Source organism: Chinchilla lanigera, unplaced genomic scaffold (assembly GCF_000276665.1).
Source record: "Chinchilla lanigera isolate Chin_1 unplaced genomic scaffold, ChiLan1.0 scaffold00040, whole genome shotgun sequence".
NCBI lineage: Eukaryota > Metazoa > Chordata > Mammalia > Rodentia > Chinchillidae > Chinchilla > Chinchilla lanigera.
This window is the reverse complement of record NW_004955441.1, coordinates 12441005-12466688: the sequence shown is the minus strand read 5'-3', so window position 1 is coordinate 12466688 and position 25684 is coordinate 12441005. Positions and strand designations below refer to the sequence as shown.

Here is a 25684-nt window from a genome sequence, read left to right as displayed (position 1 = left end):
TCAGATGTTGGAGAGTGCAGAGGGCTGTCTGTGCACTGGAGATCCGGAAGGATCCAGTCAAAAGCCTGGAGCTCACTATCGTGTCCCATGTGAGTCCGCGTCAGGAGGCTGAAGGGTTTGCAGTGGAAGGCTGAAAGGTCTATACTGGAGTGCTGAAGGATTGAAGTCTGCGGCGGAAGTCAGCAGAAGATGTGCAAGATGAAGGCAAAGACTGGAGCTCCTCTGAGAAACAGAAGCAAGCCGTCCTTCTTCGTGTCCCTTTTATACCACTCTGGCCCAGTCTTCCCTGGGGGCGGTCTTGCACACCCAGAACTATGCTAGAGAGATAGCATTTCTTACCAGTTGGGCATTTCTTACTCAAGTTGATGTAATCAGTTAACTATCACAAATTATATAATAAATAATTTATGTACGTGTGATTAACAGGTTCTTTGTGATGCTTTAAAAAGTTTTTTTTTAAATTTTAACTTATTCCTCTTGTAATTATAGTTTCAATCTGATCAACATCTCCTTAGTTCTTTCACTCCCCATTCCATCTTACTGATTGTGGATTGCATATGAACACTGACTTTTGTCTGTATGTCTTGCAGTTCAGCTGCCTGGTTGAAATCTGATTAGTTCTGGCAATTTTTCAGCTGACTTGCTCTTTGAGTAGTGTAGGGAGACAATCATTATCTGCAAATAACATCATCATCATCATCATCTAGTGTTTGTCATTTTGATATATGTATCTTTCTTTTTTTGTCAAAGTGCATTGACTAGAGTTTTCCAATCAGTGGTAAATAGTAGCAGTGGTACAGCAAAATATTTATGTCTTATGTGGACAAAACAATATTTGGCATACATCTGAATATACCGAATTTTCAAAAATATAAGAGCTTCATTGACATATATGTATAGCATGAAATGCATCCTTTTAAAGTATAGAATTCAATATTTTTAGTATAGTCAGAGTTGTACAGTTATTACAGTCCAGTTTTTGGACATCTTCATTACCCCAAAAAGAAGCTCATACCTCTTAGCAGTCACTTCGGTTCCTCCTCCCATCTACCAGCCCAACAGCCCTGGGTACTCTTCTATGACTGTACGGCTTTACCTGCTCTGGACATATCTTATAAATATAACCATACAATGTGCGGTCCTTGCTGGCTAGCTTCTCTCACTTAGTGTAATGTTCTTGGGTTCATCTATGTGGTACACGTACCAGCACTTCATTCCTTTTATTAGCAAATAATGCTCTATTATACAGGTGTACCACATTTTGTGTATTTATTCATCAGCTGATGGATATTTGTTTTTATGTTTTGGCTATTATAAACAATGCTGCTCATGTATCAGCTCTTACATAAACGTATTTTTCAATTTCTCTTGAACTCCAGGACTTACCTGGGAGTAAATCGTGGGGGTGTATAGTAACACTACGATTAACATTTTCTAGAAGTCTTTTTTGACTTCTATATGATGGTCTTCTCATCTTCATTCCTTGCCTCTTTCACTGCTCCTTCCTTTTCTTCTCTGTCTTAAATGGTAGATGTTCCTCAAATTTGGGACCGTGACATTCTTGTCATGTAATTCCTTTGATCAGCTGTTTAAAAAGCTCTTCCTGGGCTGCTTCTCAGTCAGTAATCTGTTGTCAGCCTGACCGTTCTCAGCCCGGAGCTCTGGACTATTACTGTGTGCTGAGTAGCTCTTTCTTGGTGACCTTCCAGCCGGAAACCAGCATCATCTTCTCTCTGAAGCTTGGATACACAACTGTTGAGCTCTATTTGAGATATGTCCATTCTCTGCCTACTTCCTTTCTCCTCTGTGCTCGGGTTTTTATACTAGATAGAGCAAACAGCGTCTGAGAGGGAAATACCAGTTCTGGAAACACTGTGGTATCTGTTAAAGCTGTATATATTGTGGATGCTGTAACCCCAGAGAGTCTTTGGACTTACTGTTGAAATGTCCCCTACAAGCCATGATTTTCATTACATTGTTCCGTTACATTTGGTAGTATTAAAATGGAAAAAGGGTCACAGAGATTAGAAGTGAACCAGATAGAAAATAGTTTTAAAAAACCCTTTTGTATAGTTTAGAAATTTTTAAGTATGAGAATCTGCCTGTATTTCCGAGTTATACAACTGTTCCAACCAGTTTCTGTGTTTAGATTTTCATAATGTGGGTTTCCCAATAGGCATAGATTTGAGAGCTCTACCCATTATTGATGTCCTTGTATTGGATTTTTGATACTGCTTTCCTATACATTAAATGTTAAGTGTTTTGATGCCTGTATTTTTGGCTTACTGTTACAGGCTTTTTTCTTTAACTTTTAAACTATTTTGGCAATTTATATACGTGTGTGTGTGAAAATCATTCTTCCTATGGCATAGATTTAAAGAGTAGGATATAAAAATATTTGCTTTAGGAAATTCAAGCGTATCTGGTAGCACTATATTTTGAATCTGTAATGATAAGTGTAGTTATGAGAGGAGAGTATTTCTGCTGTAGCCTTTAATGTTGCACTATGATTTTCGATAGGAAGGTATGTGTGAGCATTTTGAAATCCCTAGCTCTTTTGTGAGAGAAAGAGGCAGATTGTGTGACACTAGCTTATTGTTTTAGGCTGGCTTTGCAAGCTGCCACTGTTACTATATGTTAGAGCTGGTAATAAGGGATATTAAAAAAAATTAAGTAACCACGCGGTGAACTGTTCACAATAGATCTTATCTCTGATGAGAGAGATAGCACGACTCAGCAACTGGAGAGTTGGATGATTGCTTTTAGAGAAGTGACTTCTGCTGCCAGACCTTAAACAGTTTCGTATGAAAACAAACACGAGATTTCCTTTGACGGTATTAATGTTTTCACTTAATTAATTTATAATCCATCCACCTTATGTGAGTAGGTGACACTGATTAGCTTTCATGCATTTAGGAAGTAGAAGTTGTTTATGTGTCAGGACTCAGGGTAACTCTACTACTTGGGGCTGGATAGGGTGAGTGGCTTCAGAAGTATCTGTAAGATTCCTAATCAGTACCTATTCACTAGCTTAATCTACTTTATAAACTAAATTAGATATGATGTTTCATTAATATTGGCTAAAATAAATTGATGACAGTAAATGATGAAGTACAAATCATGACACAGATAAAGTTATGGTTGAGGCTGATTTTCAGGTTTCTTGAGCATGCATTGTAATGGTCAAAAAGGGAATAAGATTAGACCTGTGTGTGAGAGAGGTAAACAACTGGGACTCTTAGCGCTTCCCAGGGTGCCCTTATATCACATGCAAAGCCTTGTAAGTGTACGCACTAGCCATCAGTGTCTGCTGAATTAAGACATGATTCCAGTTTGGTATGGTGGCTCAGGCCTATAATCCCAGCATTCTGGGAAGCTAAGGCAGGAGGATTTTAAGTTCAAGTTCAACCTAGGCAGCTTAATGACTTAGCAAGAGCCAATGTCAAAATAAAACATTAAAAAGAGTGGAGATGTAGCTCAGTTCAAAGGCCCTGAGTTCAGTTCCCAGCCCCACCCCTGAAGAAAAAACTGGTATAATTCCGTCACTTATTCATTGTAATAAGGATCTATTGCTAATCAGCGTATTTGATGAATAAGTCATATTTAAATAGTGCAGTGTTCTTTAAAAGTATAAAAAACAAAAAGCAAAACCCTACTTTTCTTTAAACATGAGGTACCCTATTATGTTTTACTTAAAGAGTGAATAGATAATTGTATAAATATGGAAATTGTTTTATTTGTTTTTCCAAATCTGTAATTCTTTCAATCTGTTTGCTTAAAAACTGTCCCAGTAGTTTTTTTGGCATATAATTAGTCCTGAAATTTGCATTCTAGTTTTGAATGAAAAAGGAGTACTTTGAATCTTACATTGTTGGTCTTTGGAGGGGAAGAGGCAGGACACCATTAAGTACTTATGTTATGAAGAATGAACATAAGTAATTATCTGAGTACTGCTTTTCACATTAAGTCATGCTTGTTGTCTGATTCTGTTTTTTCAGTTTCCATAGCAAGGCGTGTACAAGATCCATTAGCTGAGCTAGTGAAAATTGAGCCGAAGCACATTGGAGTTGGAATGTATCAGGTAAAGCAATGTGGACCATTTAATTTATAAAATCCATCAGTACCAAGAGCAGTATTGAAACCTGGCATTGTAATTAAGTATCAGTGAGGGTAAACTTCCATTTTCAAAGTTTGTACAGTTTGTGGCAAGGTAGGTGGGAGTTTTGTCAGGGAAAGAGTATCCTTTTTCTCGCTCCTTTTTTTCCTGTGTTAATGATTTTGTTCCAGTCTTAGAATTCACTAGTCAGATTTCAAGACTTAAAACATTAGATCAAACTAGGAAATCCATTTGGAGAGCCTGTTCTTTTAACAGTATTATAAAAATGGAGAAATATGAAATAGAGGGCCATGTTGACTTTTTATGTAAACCAGTATGAACTGTTGATCATTATTGGTCTTTTAAGAAGCAGTCTTTGGCACCTGCTGTGCCCTAATTTTCCTCATTTTCCATTTCTGTTTGATTATTGTAATTTTTTTTTGTTATTACCCTCTCTAAAACTTTCCAATTATTGTTATTGTGTAGTAGCAATACTTGTTTTTGTTGTTACCGTACTTGCAGTTCTTTGAACTTGTATGTGTTCTTTGAGCAATTAAGGACAGCACTAAATCCAGGCAAGCTGGATCCATGGCAACAGCAGAATGTTATGTGGCGCTTCAGTTGTCTCCAGAAAGCTTGGGTCATTGTCATGAGGGGGCATTATAGTTATATTAATTTAATATGAGGTTAAGGAACATTTTAGCAAAATGGTGGAATAATGAAAAGAAAGATGTTAAATTTATAGAACCTAAACAGGCTAATAAGCCATTTCTATCAAAGAGGTCTGTAAGTAAATAGCAACAGTTTAATCTCTAGTTTGGAATTCAGAGGTGATGTTTAATATAAACCTTTGGAATTTATCCCAAAAGCAAGGAGAAGTCATAGAAGAGTTTTAAGCAAGGTAACCACATGATCTGATTTCTGTTTTTAAACATTGACTTTAGCCACTCTGGGGAGAATGAATTCGAGGGGAAGAGAAGAACTGGGAGGGCAAATTAGGCTTTTAAGCTAGGTCAGGTAAGAGGTGATGGTATTCTGACACAGTTAATGCCAGTAAAGATGGAAAGAAGTTTGTTTTGTAGGGACTACTTGGTGATGAGGGAGAAGAAATTATCAACACTTTGATCCCAGGTTTCTGGCCTGAGTAGATCAAAGTTTGTCGGTAAGATTAGTAATTCAGTTTGGGACATGTTGGCTTGAGATCCCTATAAAGAGTCCAAGAAAAGATGTCAAGTAGGAGTTGGATTTCCAAGTCTGAGATTAAGAGACACCAGTATTAAATTGGAGCACACACTGTTTAGCAAATAATAAAACTGAGAAAGCGATCAGGATGGTAGTTTGAATCATGATATTCTTAAATTGTACATGCCCACCGCTGCCAGTGTATCCACACTCTAAATTCCACGAGATGACAGAAAAGGTGTACACATGCACCCATGCACACGAATTTTTATACGAATAAATTGATCTTAGCGAGGATAAGAGAAGGTCCCGTCAGTGGATGGAAATCACAAGAATTCTTGAAAGATAGTAAGCATAGAGAATCACACAAAGAAAAGAAACCATATGGGGTTACAGCTTAAAACATACAGGTCAGGGCTGAGGACATAACTCAGCGGCACAGTGCCTGCCTGACAAACACAAGATCCTGAGTTTGATTCCCGATACCAAAATAAACCAAAAACAAACACAGAGGTCACTGGCTAATATGTAAAGCCAGATGATGAATTGGGGAGATTATTTGTCACAGTTTTGTATGTATATTATGATAACTGCATATTTTACTATTAAGATTTTTTTCTTATGATTCATGCATTTATATGTTGATTTTTATAAATCATTTATATAAAATATACAAAGAGCCTCTATATATACTGTCTATATAAAATATACCATGAAAGAAATATAAATTTCTATCTTTATGAAAGAAATCCAAATTAAACAAGATGATATTATTTTGACCTAATAGTTGAACATTTTAATAAAAGATAAAAGTCTCTGCAGTGAAAAAAGTGTTCACATATACTGATGGTAGTATAAAGTGGTATTTCCAGCAGATAGAATACCTGTCAGTCAAGGTATAAGTTTTAAAAATACATCCTTTTTACCTGGAAATTCTTCCTTTGATTAATTCTAAGGCAGTGATAAGAATGACTGGTATTTGCAGTATATACAAACAGCAAAATATTGGATACAACTCTAATGGGATAGTAGTTAAAAGAACTATGGAATGTCTATCTCTTGAAATATACAACCATTAAAAATTTAAGGTTTCAAGTGGGATTTTTTTTTCAAGTGGGATTTAATAACATAAATTGCTTTTGACATTACATATTTAAATTTTAACAAACTTTGTATAGAATAAAGCTTACATGTGTTTTAAGAACATAGATGTGCATTTACATTGAAAAATAATTACCCAGGCAACGGATCATTTAATTTAAACCTTAATACAATGGATTTCCAGTTCAACCATAGTGGGGCTGACCTTTTTTAGTTGGCACCTCTGTGTATTTTCAGTATAAATTTAATCACTATATTCATTATGATTTGAGTAATGGACAAACGTTAATTTAGAAGATGAAAGCTATTCAGAAAAAGAATATGAATAGATGAAATAATAGAAAATACAATATTATTTCATTAGAAACTGAAATTCTTTTGGCTTAATAATGGCTGAAATGCTAAAGGCAGCACATTAGTCCTTGCTTAGAAAATGAAGAGAGCTGATTTTAAAAACACATGCCTGTCATCATTTCTGGAGAGAGAGGCAGCAATGTGGTCGAATGACAACATATCCTTAGCTGACCCCTAAAGACTTTGCTGGAAAGTGGCTTGGTGTTCCTCCCAAGAAAACAGTCCCGGGTGAGCGCAAGATGATGCAGGGTTGGCCGTGCTGAGTTCTGTGGGACATGGGGAATGGTGGTTTAGCTTGGCCTTGTCATACCCTGAAAGCACAACTTAAGTCGGTTGGATTTATTTGCTATTTATTTCGTCCTTGGACTGTGTTCTAGATACTTTTGCGCTCATTAACACCTCCATTTGGTAATGAGCATGTGCAGTCAAGCAGGAAAGGTTCAGCACAGCCCTCTTTCCTCCTTTGGTGCCTGTCTGTTAGATCATTTGATGATGTTAGAAAATGAAATAGTTATCCAAAATAAGTTTTTGGCACCCTAAGTGGATCCTGTATCCAGGCCATCTTTATTCTTTATTGTGGATAATGAAGAGACACTGTAAAAGGAAAATCATCTTTCCAGCTGAAATTTTTCATGGTGGAACCACAAAGGTAGGAATTTGCTATTTCATTTCACCGTCCCCTCTGTGGGATCATCTGACGAAAAACAAACAAAAACAAGTAACACTTCAGTGGCAGCATTACTTTGTTAAAAACTGTTTTATGGTGATCATGTAGGAATTATTATTAAATGTAGTTTTAGTTTAGGTCTGTAAAAGGTAAGTTTTCTTATCTGTTTTATATTGTTTGGTCAAAACTTTTAAAATACTAAATTCCCAAATTACTTGTTATAATAGAGTGTAGGAAAGTCTGCCGTATAGACAGTCATTTAGGTGACTTTTGTTTAGATTTTTGTTCTTTACATAGAAGTAATATTTTGCAATAGAAAAAATGCAAAGGTCAAACTGAGAAAACTATTCTAAAGTGGAGTCATTAATCACATAGATCGATTCCCCTGCACAAGTGGTTTTGCAGTCTTTACCCTAAGACTCAAGATACAGGTTATACACATGACATTAAAAATATGACCGTAAAGGAAAGTATTAATCCTACTGTATTAAACTCTTAAAATGTCTCTGAATCAGAAAAGAACATATAGACAATGCACAACAGAGAGAAGGTATTACAACATGTAACCTATAAATATCCAGAATATACAAAGATTTACTGCAACTCAAGAGAAGAAAACAACACTGAACAGAGAGATAGACAGAGGTAATTCATAGAAGAGGAAACATGAAAGGCCAATAAAGATATGAAAAACACGGTCACTCTTACTAATAGCAGAGGAAATGCAAACTAAAGCTACAAAGAGAAACCCTTCAGATTGTCAAAAAAAAGTCTGGCAATGCAAATGTTAGCAAGCAAGGAGTATAAACTGATGTAACCACTTTAGAGAGAGTTGGAAATTAGTATTAGTGGAGATGGAAATATTTCTCAACTGAGCAGCTCTGTTGCTCGAAATAAATAACCTAGAAAATTCTCTCACATGGGCACATATGAGACATGTATGAGAGTTCATTAGAGCACAATTTATAGTAGTGAACATTTGGAAACATATGTTTATTATCTGGAAAATAGAAAAATAAACTTGGGTACTCAGACCATGTAATATTATATACCAGTGAAAATGACCCAATTAAAGCTACATATATTGACATACGGTATAATGTTGTGAGCAAACAAAATTATGCAATTGATATAAAATTTTAAAATGTAAAAAAATCATTGATGAAAAACTATATCATTGATGACCACATAAAGAATATAAAAATAAGCACAAGATTTAAGAAATGACTACTTTGGATAGGACATAGAATGAAAAAAGAATGGGATATGGGAGAGGTATACCAGAAGTTTCAGTTATTTTATAATCATTTATTAAGCAGGGCGATGGGTACTTTATAGCTTTTATACTATTTTATACTCTATCTTTTCGTTAGATGTTTTATAATTTCAAGAAAAATACAGGAAAGTTTGGTCAAATAGTAAAGGTGGTTTAACTTACAAAATTTGTATTTCAGTTCTTTTTAATTTCTTTAATATACATTTGTGTGTGAGCTCACAATAATTTATATATCAAGAAAATTAGTTCTTTTTTCAGTGAAAGTGAAAACTACATTTAATATTATAGATTATATTTGTCTTCATTAATCTTTCACCAAATTAAGTGTTCTTTAATGCCAAGTTTTGATGAAATCTTTAGAAACTTGTCATTTTAGAAATAGAAGTTTTTCTTCTGTGAATGTTGACTGTATTAGTCACTTTGTCACTGGGATAAAATGCTGAACATTCATAATTTAAAGGAGAGGTTTAATTTGGCTCATCTTTTAAGGAGAGTCAGTCCATGGTAAGCTGGCTTCAGAGCAGAGGCGGCAGGGTGGAAGAGCGTAGCAGAGGAAAGCTGTTCACCACATGGCAGCCAGAAAGCAGAGAATGAAAGGAGAAACCAGACAAGAATATACCCTTCATGCCTCTGGTGACCCAACTTTTCAGCTAGGCCCACTTTTCAGCAGCACATTCAGCTATGAATTCATGGAATGGGTTAATCCACTGATAAATATGGTGCCCCATGATCCAGTTACTTTCCCAAACCCCCACCTTTGAACACAAGAGACTGTTGGGGTGATATTTTATGTAAACCATAACAGTGACTAAATATCATCTGTTTTGTTCCCACTGGTAATTGTAGAGAGACCTGGCCCATGACAAACCCATTACATTTTTAGAGCTTATTTACAGGGCAGAGGTGGGCAGAGCAGATGTTTAAGAAATCATAGTCATGTGTTATAGCAATAGCACTGTCCTTTAGCATTCATCCTGTACTATTATCTTTTCATCACTAACTTCCCCTAACTGCTAAGGTATCTAAATTAGAAACCTTAAGATTAAGCAGGGTGCTTTTAGAAACACCTAGCTTACACTTCATCCCTAGAGGGATTAGTTTAATTGGTCCATAAGGGTGGGCCTCACATGCCAACAGCCTTTTTGAAGTTCTGCAAGTGTTCCTAATTTACAACCAAGCTTTTCAGATTATGGTCCTCAGATGAGAAGCATCAGTATCATCTAAGAATTTGTTAGAGGTACAAATGTTTGCATCCTATCCCCAGACCTGTAGAATCAGAAATCTGGGAGTGGGACTCTTGTTTGTTGGCTTAGGTTTGAGAACAACTGGCTTCTAATGCTCCTCAAGCTTGAATGTGCATGTAAACCCCATGGAGATCTTGCAGAAGTGCAGATACTGAGTCAGTTGACCTGGGTGGGTGATGAGAGTCTGTCTCTCAGTGCCTCCAGGTTATAGCAATGCTGCTGATCCTTTTGAATAGCAGAGATCCCACTCAGAGCCTCTTGTGCCATCTCAGACCTACTGAATTAGAACTTGATTTTAATGGGATTTCAAGGTATTTTGAATGTACATCGTGTAAGTGGGAGAAAAATCACAATATACTAATACCAGGATAAGAGTTTGAGGAAGGAGAAATCAATACTGTAAATACTGCAAAAAAAATTATTGGATAAGAGCTGAAGATCTATCTTATATTTCATTAAAGATGGGGGAGGAAACATGAGCTAAGACAAGTAATATCAACAAGTGTGCAAAAGGGGATGGGGAACTCGGTGGGGGGGGGGCCAGAGGGGGTGGGGATTTAAAAACTAATACAAACTCTAATATTACCCGTATCCACTCCCCAAGATGACTGTAAACTGCATGAATTGCAAACATGTACTAATAAAATAAAAAATGAGAAGGAAAAATGGGGAAAAGTTTGATTGATGGGTGCTAAGTTAGGAGTAAGATATGTTGCTCAGCAAGATAACTGTGGCAAAGAATTATGTTCTGTATTTTTAAGAAATTGGAAGAAAGGAGTTTGAATGTTTGCATTATAAAGAAATGAGAAATATTTGAGGAGATAGGTGTGTTTAACTTGTTGTAAACATTATACTATGAATGTATTGAAAGGTCACATGGCACCCCAGAATTATGTACATTTTTGTTTTCACATACTGACAAATAAGTACATTTAAAAGATACACAGTTAATTAAAATTTAAGTCAACAGTGACCATAACAAGGATAGTACCACTGGAGTGGTGTCGGGGGAAATCAGACAGGATAAACTGAGCACTGAATGAAGACTGAGCACTGAATAGACAAATTTGGTTTTAATTTAAACGTCAGTAAGTGGAGGGAGAAGCCGAAGGTGGTGGAGGGAGAAGCCGAAGGTGCTGGAGGGAGAGGAAGCTGAGTGCTGTGGAGATGGCTTGCGCAGGGGCCCTCGAGAGATAGCCTCAGGAGGGATGGGCCAGGAGAGTCCCAAGAGAGGTGCTCGTGTTGTGTGACGTGGCGTGGTGGAGAGAGACACCAGAGAGCAGGCTGTGAAGGCTGATCTCCTGCCTGTTTTTACTTTTTCTGAGAGGTAGAAACCTACTGCTCCGTACACAGACAGAAGGAGACAGCTAGCATTTAAATCTCTAAAACCTCAGTCCGCATTTGTTCACCATCTCCTCTGATGCAGTGTAAACCCTTATAAGAGGCAGCGTGTTGCCTCCTGTGTATACAAGTCTCCCAGGACCTGGCATGTGGAGGATATTTAGCAAACACTTGCTAAGTGAGTGAATGCTAGATTATCAGTATAGTTAATATTTATGTGTTTCTAACTATTACGAATATACCATATTTTCTTGTAGCTTTTTGTTGGGTAAATCTGAACTATTAGCTATTAGTGTATGTGTGTGTATATGTGTGTGTATGTGTGTGTGTGTATATATATATATACATATATATATAATTTTTTTTTAAATGAAACTCCTCTAAGGAAATCCTCATTTTCCTTCAGTTGTATATTTTGATCCTTAGAGCTTTTAGTCCTTGATTTTTCTAGGTGAGAATTTGTTCAGTTCTCTGGCTGGACAGGGACCATAGTCTACTGCAGTCTGGATCGTTTTTCATTTTCCATCAGAATTTTGACGGCCGCAGTTGTGTGTGTGTAATGTCAAACATGACATTTTCTTTTTCATGCAGAGTATTGGTACGCAGTTGAAGAGTTCCAAGAAATGCTTAAAGATGATGTTAAAATCAGTTTACTATTTCATAGAAAGCTTTTTTTCTCATTTTAATATGTTGTATTGGCATATACTTTTTTAGAGCATTAAAATTACCTGAAAATACTGTATCTTTCTTATACATTCTCTAATCTGCAGCACTGATCCAGTCTATAATTTTGTACCTCAGTGTTTTTCCCAGTATGGATTTCAAGCCTTGGATTTAGTTTCATTTACCTGGGCATGTGACAAAAACTGCACTACATTCTTAAGATGTGTTTTCTCAAAGCTGAGGTAGTGCGGAGAATAAGCAGTGCTGTCTTCTTACCATTCCTTGTGATTCGATGCTTTACGTAGTCCAGTGTGTGGAGGTGACATGGACAGTCTTTACTAATTAATGCTGTAAGAAGCCTATTACAGTGTTTCTTTACTAAATCTGCCATTTAACCTATGTTTTAAAAATATGGAATGTCTTTTCAGAAGATGTCTTAGAACGTTGTTTTCCTGTAGTGAACCTCAATTAGAGTGGGGAGGAGCTGAGAAGTAGAGTGCGTATGCATTCTTTCAAGGAAACGGTGGGTGGGGACAGGGAGAGCTTCCTGCACACCTTGTCTGCTTTCTGTTCTCCTTTGTCTTGGGTCTTTCCGTGAGAAGTGAGAGTTGAGGGGCCGAGAGCACTCAAGTGGGTGAAGTGAGAATGACTGAGGAAGGTGAGGGAGGATCGCTATTGGAAGAGCCAGAGTTCTTCACACACATTTCTTCGTTCATTTTTACTCTCTATAGTGCATATTCTGTTCTCTTTGGAATAATTCTTACCAGGGTAGATCAGAGGGAGCACTAACAGAAGAATGCCCTTGGATTGTGACTAAATCAGCAAATCAATATTTTTAAGGACTCATGGCAAATAGAATATACTGTGTCTTTATCAAAGGAAAGTCTTTGTTGCAGTGAGATTGATTGCAATAGCATTTTTCCTTTGAAGTGAAATTATCTACCAAAGTGTAAGTTTATGGATGTTCTTAATAATCTTTCTTTGATTCAGAGCCCTAAGGAAGTTTTCAGTGTAATGCTTAGGTCTGATACTGGTAGTGTGTAGGTAGATAATCCAGAGACTAGAAATAGTATTATAAGATTACTCTAAAAATGTTTAACTCTGTATTACATAGATTTTTATATTGTTTTGCCAAATATTTGGATATAACTTTTCTGTAGAAAAGTAGCATACTATGAAAGAATCTTAGATGGAATGTTTAACTTTACTCGGGGCAAAAAAATTGCATAATATAATATTTACATTAGAAAAAAATTGAAAACCTATGTACTGTAAGATTGTGGTAGGTAAGTATAGCAATTGATAAAAGAAGTAAAATATATCAGGAGAGCTACTTCCGAACATTTAAAAACTGTGTATTCTGAACATCTGTTACCTGATATTGTTCAGGAATGTTGATATACTCATTCCTTCGTGTATGTATGTGTACACGGGGGTTAACCATGGGCTTTAAGAATAGCACAGATAAATTACGTATAAGATTAAATTACATTTTACATTCAAGGGGAGGCGCCGTCACTGTCATAGTGACAGCATGTACAGAAGCCCTGATCGTGCAGTGTGGACTGGGAAGTGTGGAGTTTAGGTGAACAATGAGCCTTGCCTCTGCAAAGTGATTATAATGTGAGGCAGAGACAGGAGAACTGGCCTCACTGAATTACGACGTGAGTTCACTCATGGCACATTACTTTCCCCGAATCCATCTGACCCTGGGCATTGCAATGTCCTTTGTTCTGGTGGTCACAGAAAGGAATTCTAGGGGTGAAAGTCAGGGTTGAGGACAAATTAAAATTGTAAGAGTTATTTCCCCCACTTCAGCTCTTAGTAATTAAACATCATTACCAGGTAAGGAAAGTTCATTTGCCTGATTTGTGTAGAATGAAATTGCTTCTCAGTTCACATAAAGAAATACATGTGTTGCTTGTCATTTTGAACAGCTAACTTTGGAAAACATCTTTGTTTTGGGACGAGACTAAGCTAGTTGGCTGCCTTCTTAGGGTACTGTTAACTATAGTGATATATTTTCTTTGTAATCCACATCAGGTACATAAGCTGTTTGTTAGCACTATTATTAAGAACTGTATGTTCTTTTCAGATGTATAACTGAAGGGGAGAATTTGCTCCTGGCTTGTTCAAGGCTTTTGTGTTATTATTTACTTTGAATAAATGGGGCCAGAAGGTATGAGTACAGTTAGGTTTGTTGGAGGGGGGCTTGCAGAGGCTTTTGAGGCATGATGTGCAAGTGAGTGTTTTCAAATCTCAGAGGTGTGATTATGTCATAACAGCCCTAACCTCTGGACTTGCTTTATTACTTTTATTAAAACAAATCTGTACGGGGGTGCTGTGTATATTTTGGTGATGAAGGAAATGAGGTGGTTAATTTATTATGTGAACAACACTTTCAACTAACCGCAGCATGATTCACTGAGAGGGCAATGGAAAAGCCTAACTCTGTAGACATGACTGCTTCTTGATTTGTGGACCTCAACTTTCAACACCAGAATATGAAGTTTATCTATAAAACGACTCCTTTTTCCCCCCTATAATATTTTTGTCTAATTTTATTTTATTTCATCTAGTTTTAACCCCAGAATTTTTCCTCCATTTTGGGTGGACATTTACTGAATATGAGTGATATGAACAGTCCTTACCAATTAGGTAAGGGGAATAAGAGAGTGAGAACTCATATGTTCACGGCATTAGGGAAGTAGGTAGGAGCTTTCTGGTTTCCAAGTCCCCACAGGTACCTCAGGGGAGGACTTTACAGAATACATCTGTGTTCTCAGCCCTCAGTGAGGAGAACTGGCCAGAGCCAGAGAGGAGTTAAGGAAAAATGAGTCACCTGTTGGTCTCCTCTTTTGTACTCTGCATTTATAAAAAGAAACTGCAGTGGAAAAGAAAATCCTTTTTCTTGCGAGAGCCTTTGAAATACATTTATTTAGCAGTGGGGGTGTATGGTGGGAGGAGTGAGGGTGTCACAGCACACAGAGGTACGTGTGCTCAAGAGGATCTGCATGTGTCATAGGCTCCCAGTGTATATAAAGCACTGTTGTATAGTCATAAACAGCCACTGAACAACCAAGTAGAAGGTTGCTTTCTTTGCAAGTAAGCCATACACAGCATGGTCTGGTGATGTGAACCTACCTAGGAGGACAGTGAAAATAGGTCATCTTCCCAGCAGTGACTTTGAAACACCTCTTGAATTTCCAGATGTGTCCAGTACCAACCATTTATAGGCAGAAAGACTTGGGCATCAGTAAGGCATTTAATTAGCAAGAATTAATTAGGACATTTTATAGCTGGAGCATTGCAAGACTCCATTAAAGTAAGGTAAGAATCGGTTTTATGTTTTATCTCTGCTTCTTTGGGGTAGCACACCACATTCTTATTTAGAACCCTAAATTTACTCTAAAAACTATGTGATATTCCATCAGACACTTCCCTGGGAGAATTGATATAGGGAAAACATTATTTGTATAGGGTAAAAGAATAGAGGAGGGTAATTCAGGCCTGTGGTTTCTGTAAGTAGGGTGGCCTGGGAGGGACCCCTGGTACCCTAACAGCCTGGTAAGGTTGTTGCTTAGTCATGACCAAGCAGTCCTGGTGACAGTGTTTCTGCTTTGAGACTGCTTCAGTTATGTAATTAGTAATGATCATTCATAATCCCAGACTGTAGTAGAATGTAATTTTTAAAAGAAATTGGATTCATTTTCATACTATTAATTGGGCCTCAGAAGGCATTCCAAGAGATACTAAATTTTACACTTTGCAAGCTGGTATTGAGTGTGGTAAAAGTGGGCTTGTCTTCACAATGATTTTTTTTTTCATGAGGTAGGGTCTCACTATGCAGTTCAGGCTGGCCTTGAGCTTACTTTGTAACCTCACAATCTGCCTGCCTCAGCCTCCTGAGTGCTGGGATTACAGGCATGCACCACCATGCCCGTCTTATTTGTTTGTTTTTTGAGACAGAGTGTCCACATGTATTTCAGGCCGACCCTGAACTCACTATGTGGTCTAGGCTGGCCTTGAACTCCTGGCGGTCCTATGCCTCAGCCTCTCAAGAGCTGGGATTACAGGTTCTTCCACTATACCATGTGATTTTTGCTGCTTTTTTCTTTCTTTCTTTCTTTTTTTAATAAAGGATTGAGATTTTAAAATTATTCTTGGGAGCTGACTTTTTAAAAGTTGGTTACTCTTCTTCCTCTCTTTCTAAATTCCCATGACAAACCAGTGCATAGCATAGCAGTTAGTGTACAGCGTAGATAATGGAGAAGGCATATTTCCAATTTTGCCCTCCATTTTTTTCTGCCTTCCTCAGCGTTTCCTCCCGCCCTGTCGGCTTGCTTACCTGCCTCTGCTCTTCTCTCTTCCGACTTCCAATGGGCTGCTTCTTCAGAAGGGAGCTTGGTGGTGTCTCACGCAGGTTCCCTTTGTAATTCCACCCCTAGTTTGAAGCACAACCTGACTTTTTAAAAAAACGTGATCCAAGGGTCTTACATTCTGAAATCTACTCAGATTCCTGTTGACAAATTTAGGCAGCTTTTCGAGTTTTTCAGAATACAGATTCATGGGTGTGCTAATGAAATTTGCGTTAACTGCGCAGAGACCCAGTGAGAGCTGCAGAATGCACAAGACATCCAGTTCAACCTGCCAGATGAAAAAGGCATGATTTAAAAAGAATCGGAACTTTGTAGTTAAGAGTGAGACAGGAACTATCTTCTTGTGAAGAAATGTTTTGTTCATCCTTAAGTTTGTAAAAGAAAATTTGGATTCTAGATTAAAATTCTTGGTCAGGTGTTACAGGTGGGACACCTAGCTAGGCCCATGCTGCAGTTGAGTAATCATAATTCAGGGTGTGTCTAGTCAGAGTTTCCCGGATGTAATGCTCCTTACACAGACAGAGAGGCTGCCTGAAACTTAAATTGCACAAACATTCTCCCTGTTGCCGTCCTCATTTCAGCCGTTCAGTGGAAAGAACACAGGGCCCCGGGACACGAAAAGAGCTTGGCCTTATTTTTGCCATATCACCTTAGGAAAATAATTTTATTTCTTCATGCCTCGTTGGAAAATTAGATAAGGATGCTGATGTTTTCTGAAGGGATATTAAAAGGAGAAAGAAAATAATAGACCTGAAAGTGCCTGAAGGTCCAGATGTGAAAGTGGTTATATTTCATACAATAAGACCATCAAATAAACAAACTTCATTTACTTTCGTGATTTTTTTTAAACCTTTGATATTAAGGTACTTTTTATTCTAATTATTTATTAATAAGCTAACTTATCAGTCTTTATAGAGTCATTTAATTTCAAGTTACAGGGGACCTTCAAGGTCATTCAGTTCGCACCAGCAAGTGTAAGCATGTTCATTCTCTTTCGCTAAAAGGGAGGAGACAGACGCAGTTCTGGGGAAAACTTCCAGAACAAAGGACCAGAGTGGCAGCATTGCTGTGGTCATAATCCAGGAATGAGGAAGTGGAGGCCCATTGCCTGAGCTGCGTCTTATAAACAGTAATGACAGAACGTGTTGCACAGGGAAAGATAAGCATTTGAAGTTGAATTGGAAAGTACACTTTAAACTTCTGTTAGTTATTAGCTACAGAATTTTGTGTAAGTCTATAGTGCTTTCTTTGTTATCCTCATGTATCTGATTCTTCTGTTGTGGTTCCCTTCTAATGTTTAAATTGACTCAGGACTTTGTAGGTAGGAGTGGAAGAGAGCAGAGCAGTTAAAAACAAACACAACAGAAACAAACTCCTTCGTTTTGGGGGATGCACGGTCTAGTTATGAGTTGGCAATAAAAAACAGCTGTTTGTTGACAGCCTGCCTTGCTGCTCCCATAATCAAGCTGTTTCTCATCATGTAATTACCATCTCTTTAGTATTTGAGGCTTTTGTAGATTTATAGTTGGTTATATAATGTTCGCCAAACGTCATAGTTTAGATAAAAAATTAGTGATTCCCCTGTAGTCATTCTACTGAAATATGAATGCGGGCTGTAATAAGAGAAAGATGCCTGGGGAAACTTCTGAAATTCATTTCAAACTGAAGGGCGTGCGGAGGGTGTTCTGTGTGCATTTCCCAGGGAGGGAGATCAGCGCAACTCTTCCCTGCCTTGCAGATCTGTCGCCGAGTTGGAAAGCATTCTGTTTTCTGTTTCTGCACATGTGGTCAGGCAGCACCAGTGTGGACAGCCAAATAGGTTTTGTTCGGATTCAAGAGGGCATGCTTGCTTGGTCGCTTGTTTTCTGTCTTAAAAATAAAAAACAGACACATTGTCCTGATGGTAAAGCCAGAAAGAAAGGAAATCAACCTCTGGGAGTCCAAGGTGGTGTTGAGCCTCCGTTTTAGCTTTACTTGCTGAAAAAAAAGTTGGATGTGCCTCCCACTCTAAAGACACTTATCTAGGCCATTTTATAAACAGACCACTTTTCAATCTGGACTGCATGGAGGGAGGCTTATTTGAAATAAGGAGAACCCTGTATTTTAGGAACACAAGCCAAAAAGGTGAGGTTTCTATTGCTTCATTTAGTTTTACTCTTTAGAATCAAGCCAAAATGTTTTCTAATCATGAGTAAGTCACGGTCTGTCCAGGACGAGAAATGTTTCTCTCCTTAATCTTTTTACAGTGCAGAGCTACTTCAGAAAAACTTCCTCAAACTCTTGTGCTGTGAATTTTTGTATTGAAAGTATTTGTAATTATCTTATTACTCTAAAGTAACATTACATTTTCTCCTTAAGTTGACAAGTTTAAAATTATAAACGGCTTGAAAATACTTTTAGTAATGTTCTTTCTTTCATCTCAGAAGTATTACATAAATTAACAATAGCTCTATTAATACACATTTTTAAAAGGTAGAGTTATATGTGAGTAGTAAATTGCGATAGAAGGAATGACTAGGAGTACACTAGTTTAAAATTTATAAAATATGAAATTTTGAAATGTGTATTTTACGACTGTATTTTTTATTTTCATTATTTGCATTATATTTATACTGCATCTTTCATCTGAAGTTCACATTTACTGTTTTCTAAAAGCATAAATTATAGAGATATTTTACTTTAAAAATATTTGTCAAACTTCTTCCTCCTCCTAACCAAATAATCCCAACCGTTAATGGGAACTAGACTATTAATGGTTTCGTCAGGTCCCTAGTGACAATTAATACCAGAATACAAAATGTTCTGATTTTGTGAGTTTTTAAAAACTACACCATGAGAATGATGTAGCTTATGGCTACTTTAAACTATTTAATTTTAGTTAGTATCCAGGCTAATTTTATTTCTTTATCTTAAAACACTGGCTATACCATGAAGTTGGAATCCAAATTAAAAGATTATGCCTGGCTTAACTGGAGCAGGTAGGAAGTGATTGGGGTGTGAAGGTGAATACTTTCCTGTGTGCAGCTGTGCATGTGTTCTTAGAGCTTGATTTGTCAGCCAAAGTCTGTTGTCTTAGTAGTGTTCAGGTGCATAATTCAGTCAAATGAATCACAGATGATCCATTTTAAGGGCACTTTACTATTTGGGGGTCAGAGGAAGAAAATTTAGCCATAATTTTAAGAACTTCATCTTCAAATCATTTAATAGCATATTTAATTTTAGCTTCCCCAATTTTATATGGACAAAGAGTAACCAGTTATAAATACAAGATGTGTAAATCCTGACAAATGACTCTTTTGGAGGGAGGAGACATTGCAGAAGACGTTGTATTATTACAGCTTTCTGTTTCGTTTCTCTGTGTTAGACTTTTTTTATTTGGTAATGCTTTCTCAAAAACTATGCAAAAATTCATTACTGTACAACTATTACAAATAATAGTTTATTATCCAGTGATTAATATCCATGACCTTTATTTTTGGATTAGCTTCATAAATATATATGTTTTTCTCTGTCAGTCATTGTCTAGAATTTCATTTTTGTTCTGCTTTCCATTACATACCATGAATTATATGAAATTAATTTAATCGCTACTACAAACAGAAATTAAATATGCCCTAATCCAGAGTTACGTTGTTTGCTTTTACAACTGTAAGTCATAAGTAATTAATTTTCCCTGGAAAATTAATTCACTTACCATTCCCAGTAGCATCATATGTTGACACAGGGTTATAGATAGTTTAATATTTTTCTTCAGCATGCTGGCCTCAACTTTAGAAGACCTTAAATGAAAACAAATTAAAATTTACTCAACTGTATATAATTTGGACTTATTTAAAATAAGTGTTGTTATTGATGTCATCCAAGTGATGACTCGAAAATTATATTCAAACTACAAAATCTCCATTAGTGTATTAACAAGTCTGCAACAATATATTTTGAAAAGTTGTTCAGATGACAGTAGCCATTAATGTGCTCTAAGCCTCAGTTCTGAAAAGAATGTTTTGTATGACAGCCACAGTAAGTAGCATAGAGAGTTTTACTATTACTTCACTGGTGGGAAAGCCAAGCGGGTACCTTAGTTGATGGACACTTTGGCCTCCTGGAGTGGCGGGCCATAGTGTCTGCTTTTTACAGAGCTTGCTTTCAAACTACCTGCAGTCAGCAGAAGGTCATCTTAAAACATAAAATATGAAAGACATCTTTAAAATGCCCAAATTATTGTATTATATTGAGTGCCTTTTTCTAACTATTTTATCTTTTCTTGTTTACATCCCCCCCTTCCTTACTTTCCAGAAAGGCCAGTGTGGAAAGTGAAATAAGCAAACGTCTTTCAGTTAAATGAGTTAGATTTCCCCCCACTGCTTCTTATATTCTCGGAACTCAGAAAATATGAGCAAACAAAATTTAGCTTTACTTTTGCATTTGCCAGGAGGTTATTTAGCAAGGTGAGGTTTTTTTTCCCTGGTTCATGGAACTCTATAAAACATATAGTGTTTATTACTTTGTTTATATTTATTTAAGTCACTAAGGTGAAACTCTAGTGATGGTGGCACCGTTACAGTTTTAACACGTGGGGGCTTATTTTATAAATGTGCCTTTGTGGCCATAGCTTTCAAAAAATGTACAAGGTTACCAATGACATGGTCTTTATGCCTTTTGGAAAGAAAATTTGCTATTCATTTCCAGTGTAAAAGAACTACTAGAATACAAAATCGCCACTGTTTTTTTTTCTACTCATTGTTAGAGTCAGCATTTTTGATTTGTGCTCACAGGATTTCACCATTACATTCCAAAGTTGTATCAGAGAGAAAATGTTTACTTGCTACTTCTGTCATAAGGAGGATAACAGAGGAGTCCCCTTCCCTGCAACTTGGAAAGATTATTTGTCAGAGTGACCTTCAGAATTAGTGTAATGACTTTTTTTCTCTATTATTACCAGATAAAATGAAAAAAGTAAGTGTATCAAGGCATGCACATTTATTTTTATCCTCTGACCCAAGTGCAGATTGTGATACGCTCAGGTTTAAGAGAAAGAAGGCCTTCAAAACTAATTTTTGTAGGCATCAAAGGCAATGATTATGCATAAAACTATATCCTTAAATTCAACACCATATATTCACAGTATGATTATATATAAATATGATAACACTGCATGCGATTTTTACACATCTTAAACAGTGTCTCTTCTTTCAGAAGTGAACCAGGTTTACTTCATCATTGTTTTGAGATGGAAAAGCAAATACGTCCTTACCTAAATTTACTTATATTAATCTGCAATCTATTTTGACAACATACTATTTCAAAAATTGAAGTGAAGAGATTTTCATATTGTCTTTTACAAACTTTTACTTTGTGTTAGAATGAAGATCATTTAGAAAAACATTTGATTTTGTAATGAGCTAAGGAAGGTAAGTGGTTATGTTATACAAAAGGAGTTCGCAGGAGTGTAAAGGTGGTAAATTTGAGCTACATTTATGCATTTATGCACTTACACGTTTAGGCATTTATGCAGTGCTGGTAAATGGAAACTTTATGTTAAAATATATAAAAATTATGGATTCAAGGAACAAAATTTTTAAAAAGAAACAAAATTTGGATAAACAAGGTTTTCCTTTTTGCCTTCTCTGGTTATTTTGCTGATTCAGATTAGAACGGGAACAGCAAGACTTGGTAGAAATATGAATGTTTTTTAAAAAAGTTATCTAGTGCTAAGATGGTGCGCACTTTATAACTTATTGAATTGTAGTTGTGACATATATTAAAAACCTTGCTGTTTGTGACAAGTAGACAAACAAGTGTGTATTCCATGAGGATGGTAAGGAACTCCTTGCAGAATCTGACTTGAGTTTGGTCAATAAGACTATTTTTAACTCATGAGCAAGTATAAATAATCGTAGTGATTCCTAAATTGCTCCCCTAAAGTATGCTAAAAGGTGGGTTGCAAACTGCTGATGCCTTTTGGAGAATAATATTGATGTTTTACAACATGTTACTGTTCAATAGAGTCCTTTGCAATGCCACTGGGTAGAAAAGTAAATTTGTAACTCAAGAAATGTACACCCATTAATTTGCATTCAATTCCACACAGTTCTTTCAAAAGACTAAATTTAAATACATTTGCACTTCTACTCACAAAGGTAATAATTAAATTAAGGTGATACATAGAAAAGTAAAATGGCAATTTACCACGACCTGAGATTGACAAAACTCTCCCAGGTCTTTGAAAGTGAATCACGCTCCCAGTCATTATCGCACACAACCTAGGTCTTTCGTGTTGACAATGGTATAAATTGTGTTGCGCTTCTGCTTTTACTAGAAGCTCAAATTAAATCACAGGCAAGGCAGGACGTACCACGTTGGAATATCCTGCTTTAATGCTGTACATTCACCTTTGGCTGTAGAATCCAGCTCCCTAAATGCTGCCCTTTCCTTTGGTAGTACCGTTCATAGTTTTGGGACATCCTCAGTTTGGTATGAGAGCGCTGCTTCTAAAGATTGTGTGTACAGATAAAAAGGGTAAGTAATTTAATAATCATTAAATGGGTTAAACTGAACTAGATGGGGTTACAATGAACTAGAAATCGATGTTAATTGTAATGGATAGATTACCACATCTGTCATACTGAAGCTGTTCATCAGAAAATAAAAATGAGTGGAAACTTTAAATAATGCCCTGTCCTTGATTGTTTCATGTTTGCACACTAACCCAGAGCAGTTCTTCTCATAGATTAGAAGGGTACTTTTTGAATTGTGACTTTCGTCAAATTTGTAGTGACAGTGAAAAACCAAACAGAACCTCTTCCTGCTAAACATCACTACTACATTGACATTTGTAATTTTTAGAAGAAAGAACTAGTTAGAAACCAATATTTTGAGTTTTAATATTTTCTAAATTTTGTAAGAACCTCAGCATATTATTGCCTTTCTTCCCCTTGTCATATAAACAAAATGAATTTTACTTTACCCAGTGAGTCCTACTGCACAATAATTAAGAGAAAGTAATTTATTATATTTGTTAATAACAAGCTTGGATGCATTTTAGTGTTATTGTATACTTTATAGGCTGTCACATGGGAAAACGTGAGGAATCTGGAAAGAAATAGACTGTTCTAGCTAATAAGAGTGCTGCACTCTGGAGGGGCCACCAAGAAGTCTGTCATGATTGACAAGCAATCTACTTCAGTCTTTCTTCTTCTTCTTCTCCTCTGCCCCCCCTCCCCCAGCAGTGTTGAAGTCAGTCAAAGTATATATACAAAGCTGAGTGAATACCAGTTTCCCCAGTACAGGGGCTATTTTTTCAGGAAGTCTAACTCAAACCAGATGTTTAGCCTAGACCTAGAGTTTGTTGCTGCCAAGCCTCTCATCAGAGGTCAGAGTTCTGGGCTCCGGGCCCTGTTAGAATTCTTTCACAAATTGCTATTCGGTGAGGTTTTAATCCTAATGGAAAGAATAATGTGCTTGTAAAATCTGCAGTTATTACAAACACAGTATACATATTGTGGACTTCAAATGACTACATATTTCATTCCCATAAACAGGGAATGCAGATGAATGCCTTGTGTGATAGCTGTAGACAATTTGAACTGAAACCTAGTGTACAGTTTATATCACGTTAACCATTTGCATTTGTAATGCACCAATAAATACAACTGTTATCTTTGGGTGACAACTGGTAACCAGCTCCTGTCCCCTTCCCCACTGCAACCAGTTCATTTTTTAAAAACAAGCTCCACAACTTCATCCAGCTGTTTGAGTAGAAGAATTAAAAGCATTCAGAAGTAAATATTGGATGGTTTCATGTGAAGAGCTACAAATGCTGTAGAAGTAGATGAAAAATTCTTAAGATAATGCAAAAGACACCATTATATCATGATTTTATTACCTCATATTTAGAAACATTATTATTCAAATTAAAATGAAGAGTGTTTCTTTACAATGATAAATGTGATTGATACGTAACTAATCATAAGTTGGGGCTCGTTGGGAAAGATTAAGGAAAATTAGTGAGATTCATTATATCTCTGCTTCATTAAATTACACACAAATATTACAAATGTTATTAAATGCTTATTTGGGGTCTCTGTTGTTGCTGATTATGAGCTTGAGATTCTAAAGTCAATAAAGGTATATGATACCAAAGTATCAGTTTGGCCGAGAGATAAGTATGTTAATTAGACCATACCTATTAAAACTAAATAAATCTGTGCTTGAATTATATGTGGCAATTTTTTGTGTCAATAGTAAAAGTCCAAATTTCTGAAAATGAGAAATAGAACTTTTTTAAAAAATTAAAAAAGAACAAATTCTAAAGTCCTGAAGTATTCCATACTTTTTGAAAGTACTTTTTGGTTTGAACAGGGTGTCTCATTTATCTCATTTATTTGGGGGTTGGATTCTAATTCCCTTTTTGTTTTCATATTTCATATTGACATCAATCTAGGGTGAATAAGTATATGTGAAAAGCTCAAACAGATTATCTAAGTCTTCCAAATAAATAAACATTCTTTAACTTGTGGGAGCCTCCAAAATTCTAACAGGACCTATTTATATATGTACTGTATGGGCGATGACTACAAGTCCAATTTTACTTTTCATTTTTATAAGAGAAAATTGACACTGATTTCTTGTGTACTGCACAGACTGACCATTGCCTTGGTATGGAGAGTCATCATTTCTATTAACTTATTTAGCCTAATTACCGGCAGCAAAAGAAAGAAAGTATTTGTTGAAGTGACTGATATAAAAAGATGTTTGGAAGACATGTATGCTTGTACCACTTTCTTCATAGATGTTTTCTTAATCATTTATTCTGTGTGTGTGCATGTGCTGAGCTTGCAAAGCACATACTTTACCAGTGAGTTATGCCCTCAGTTGTAAAAATTATTTTCTGTTTAATCTTTTTGTTCTTTTGTGCCTCTGAAGATATACCATGGTGGCGAATCTCCCTCAGTCTTATTCTCTGATATCTATCCTCTGGGTGAACTTATCTCTCTTACAAAAACCGTCATAGTATATCACATTTACTACTTTAAACATTTAGTGTCACTGTATTGTGTAATTGCAAGAGACTTTCTTGTAAGACAGGTACAACTTTTTGATTTGGTTTTCTTTTTCCTTTTTAAAATTATGACAGGTATAACAGATACATATCTTTATTGTCTTTGGTATTCTGGAAAGTAAAATAATGATTCTTTTATTTGTTCATAAGCTTAATCAGTGGATTTTTCTCTCATAAAGTCAGGGGATACCATCATCAATTTCTCTAGAGAAATTGAAAACAAATCCAAAAACTTGAGGTTGCATTTTGTTCTGTATGGCATAATCATTCAAGTGCAATAAAATAAATAGTCTGAGACTATTTTCACTGAATGAGAAACAAAC

The 25684-nt window shown here is 36.3% G+C and overlaps 1 protein-coding gene across 7 annotated transcripts in view; it reads left to right on the top strand.

Moving 5' to 3' along the window:
* Positions 1-25684, top strand: part of Srbd1 (S1 RNA binding domain 1) — a 267356-nt gene that overhangs the window by 175607 nt on the left and 66065 nt on the right. For all 7 annotated transcript variants that reach the window (XM_013517552.1, XM_013517551.1, XM_013517549.1 and 4 more), the window contains one exon: positions 3999-4081. In XM_013517552.1, the coding sequence (XP_013373006.1) occupies positions 3999-4081 (83 nt within the window). The remainder of the gene's footprint in view (positions 1-3998; positions 4082-25684) is intronic.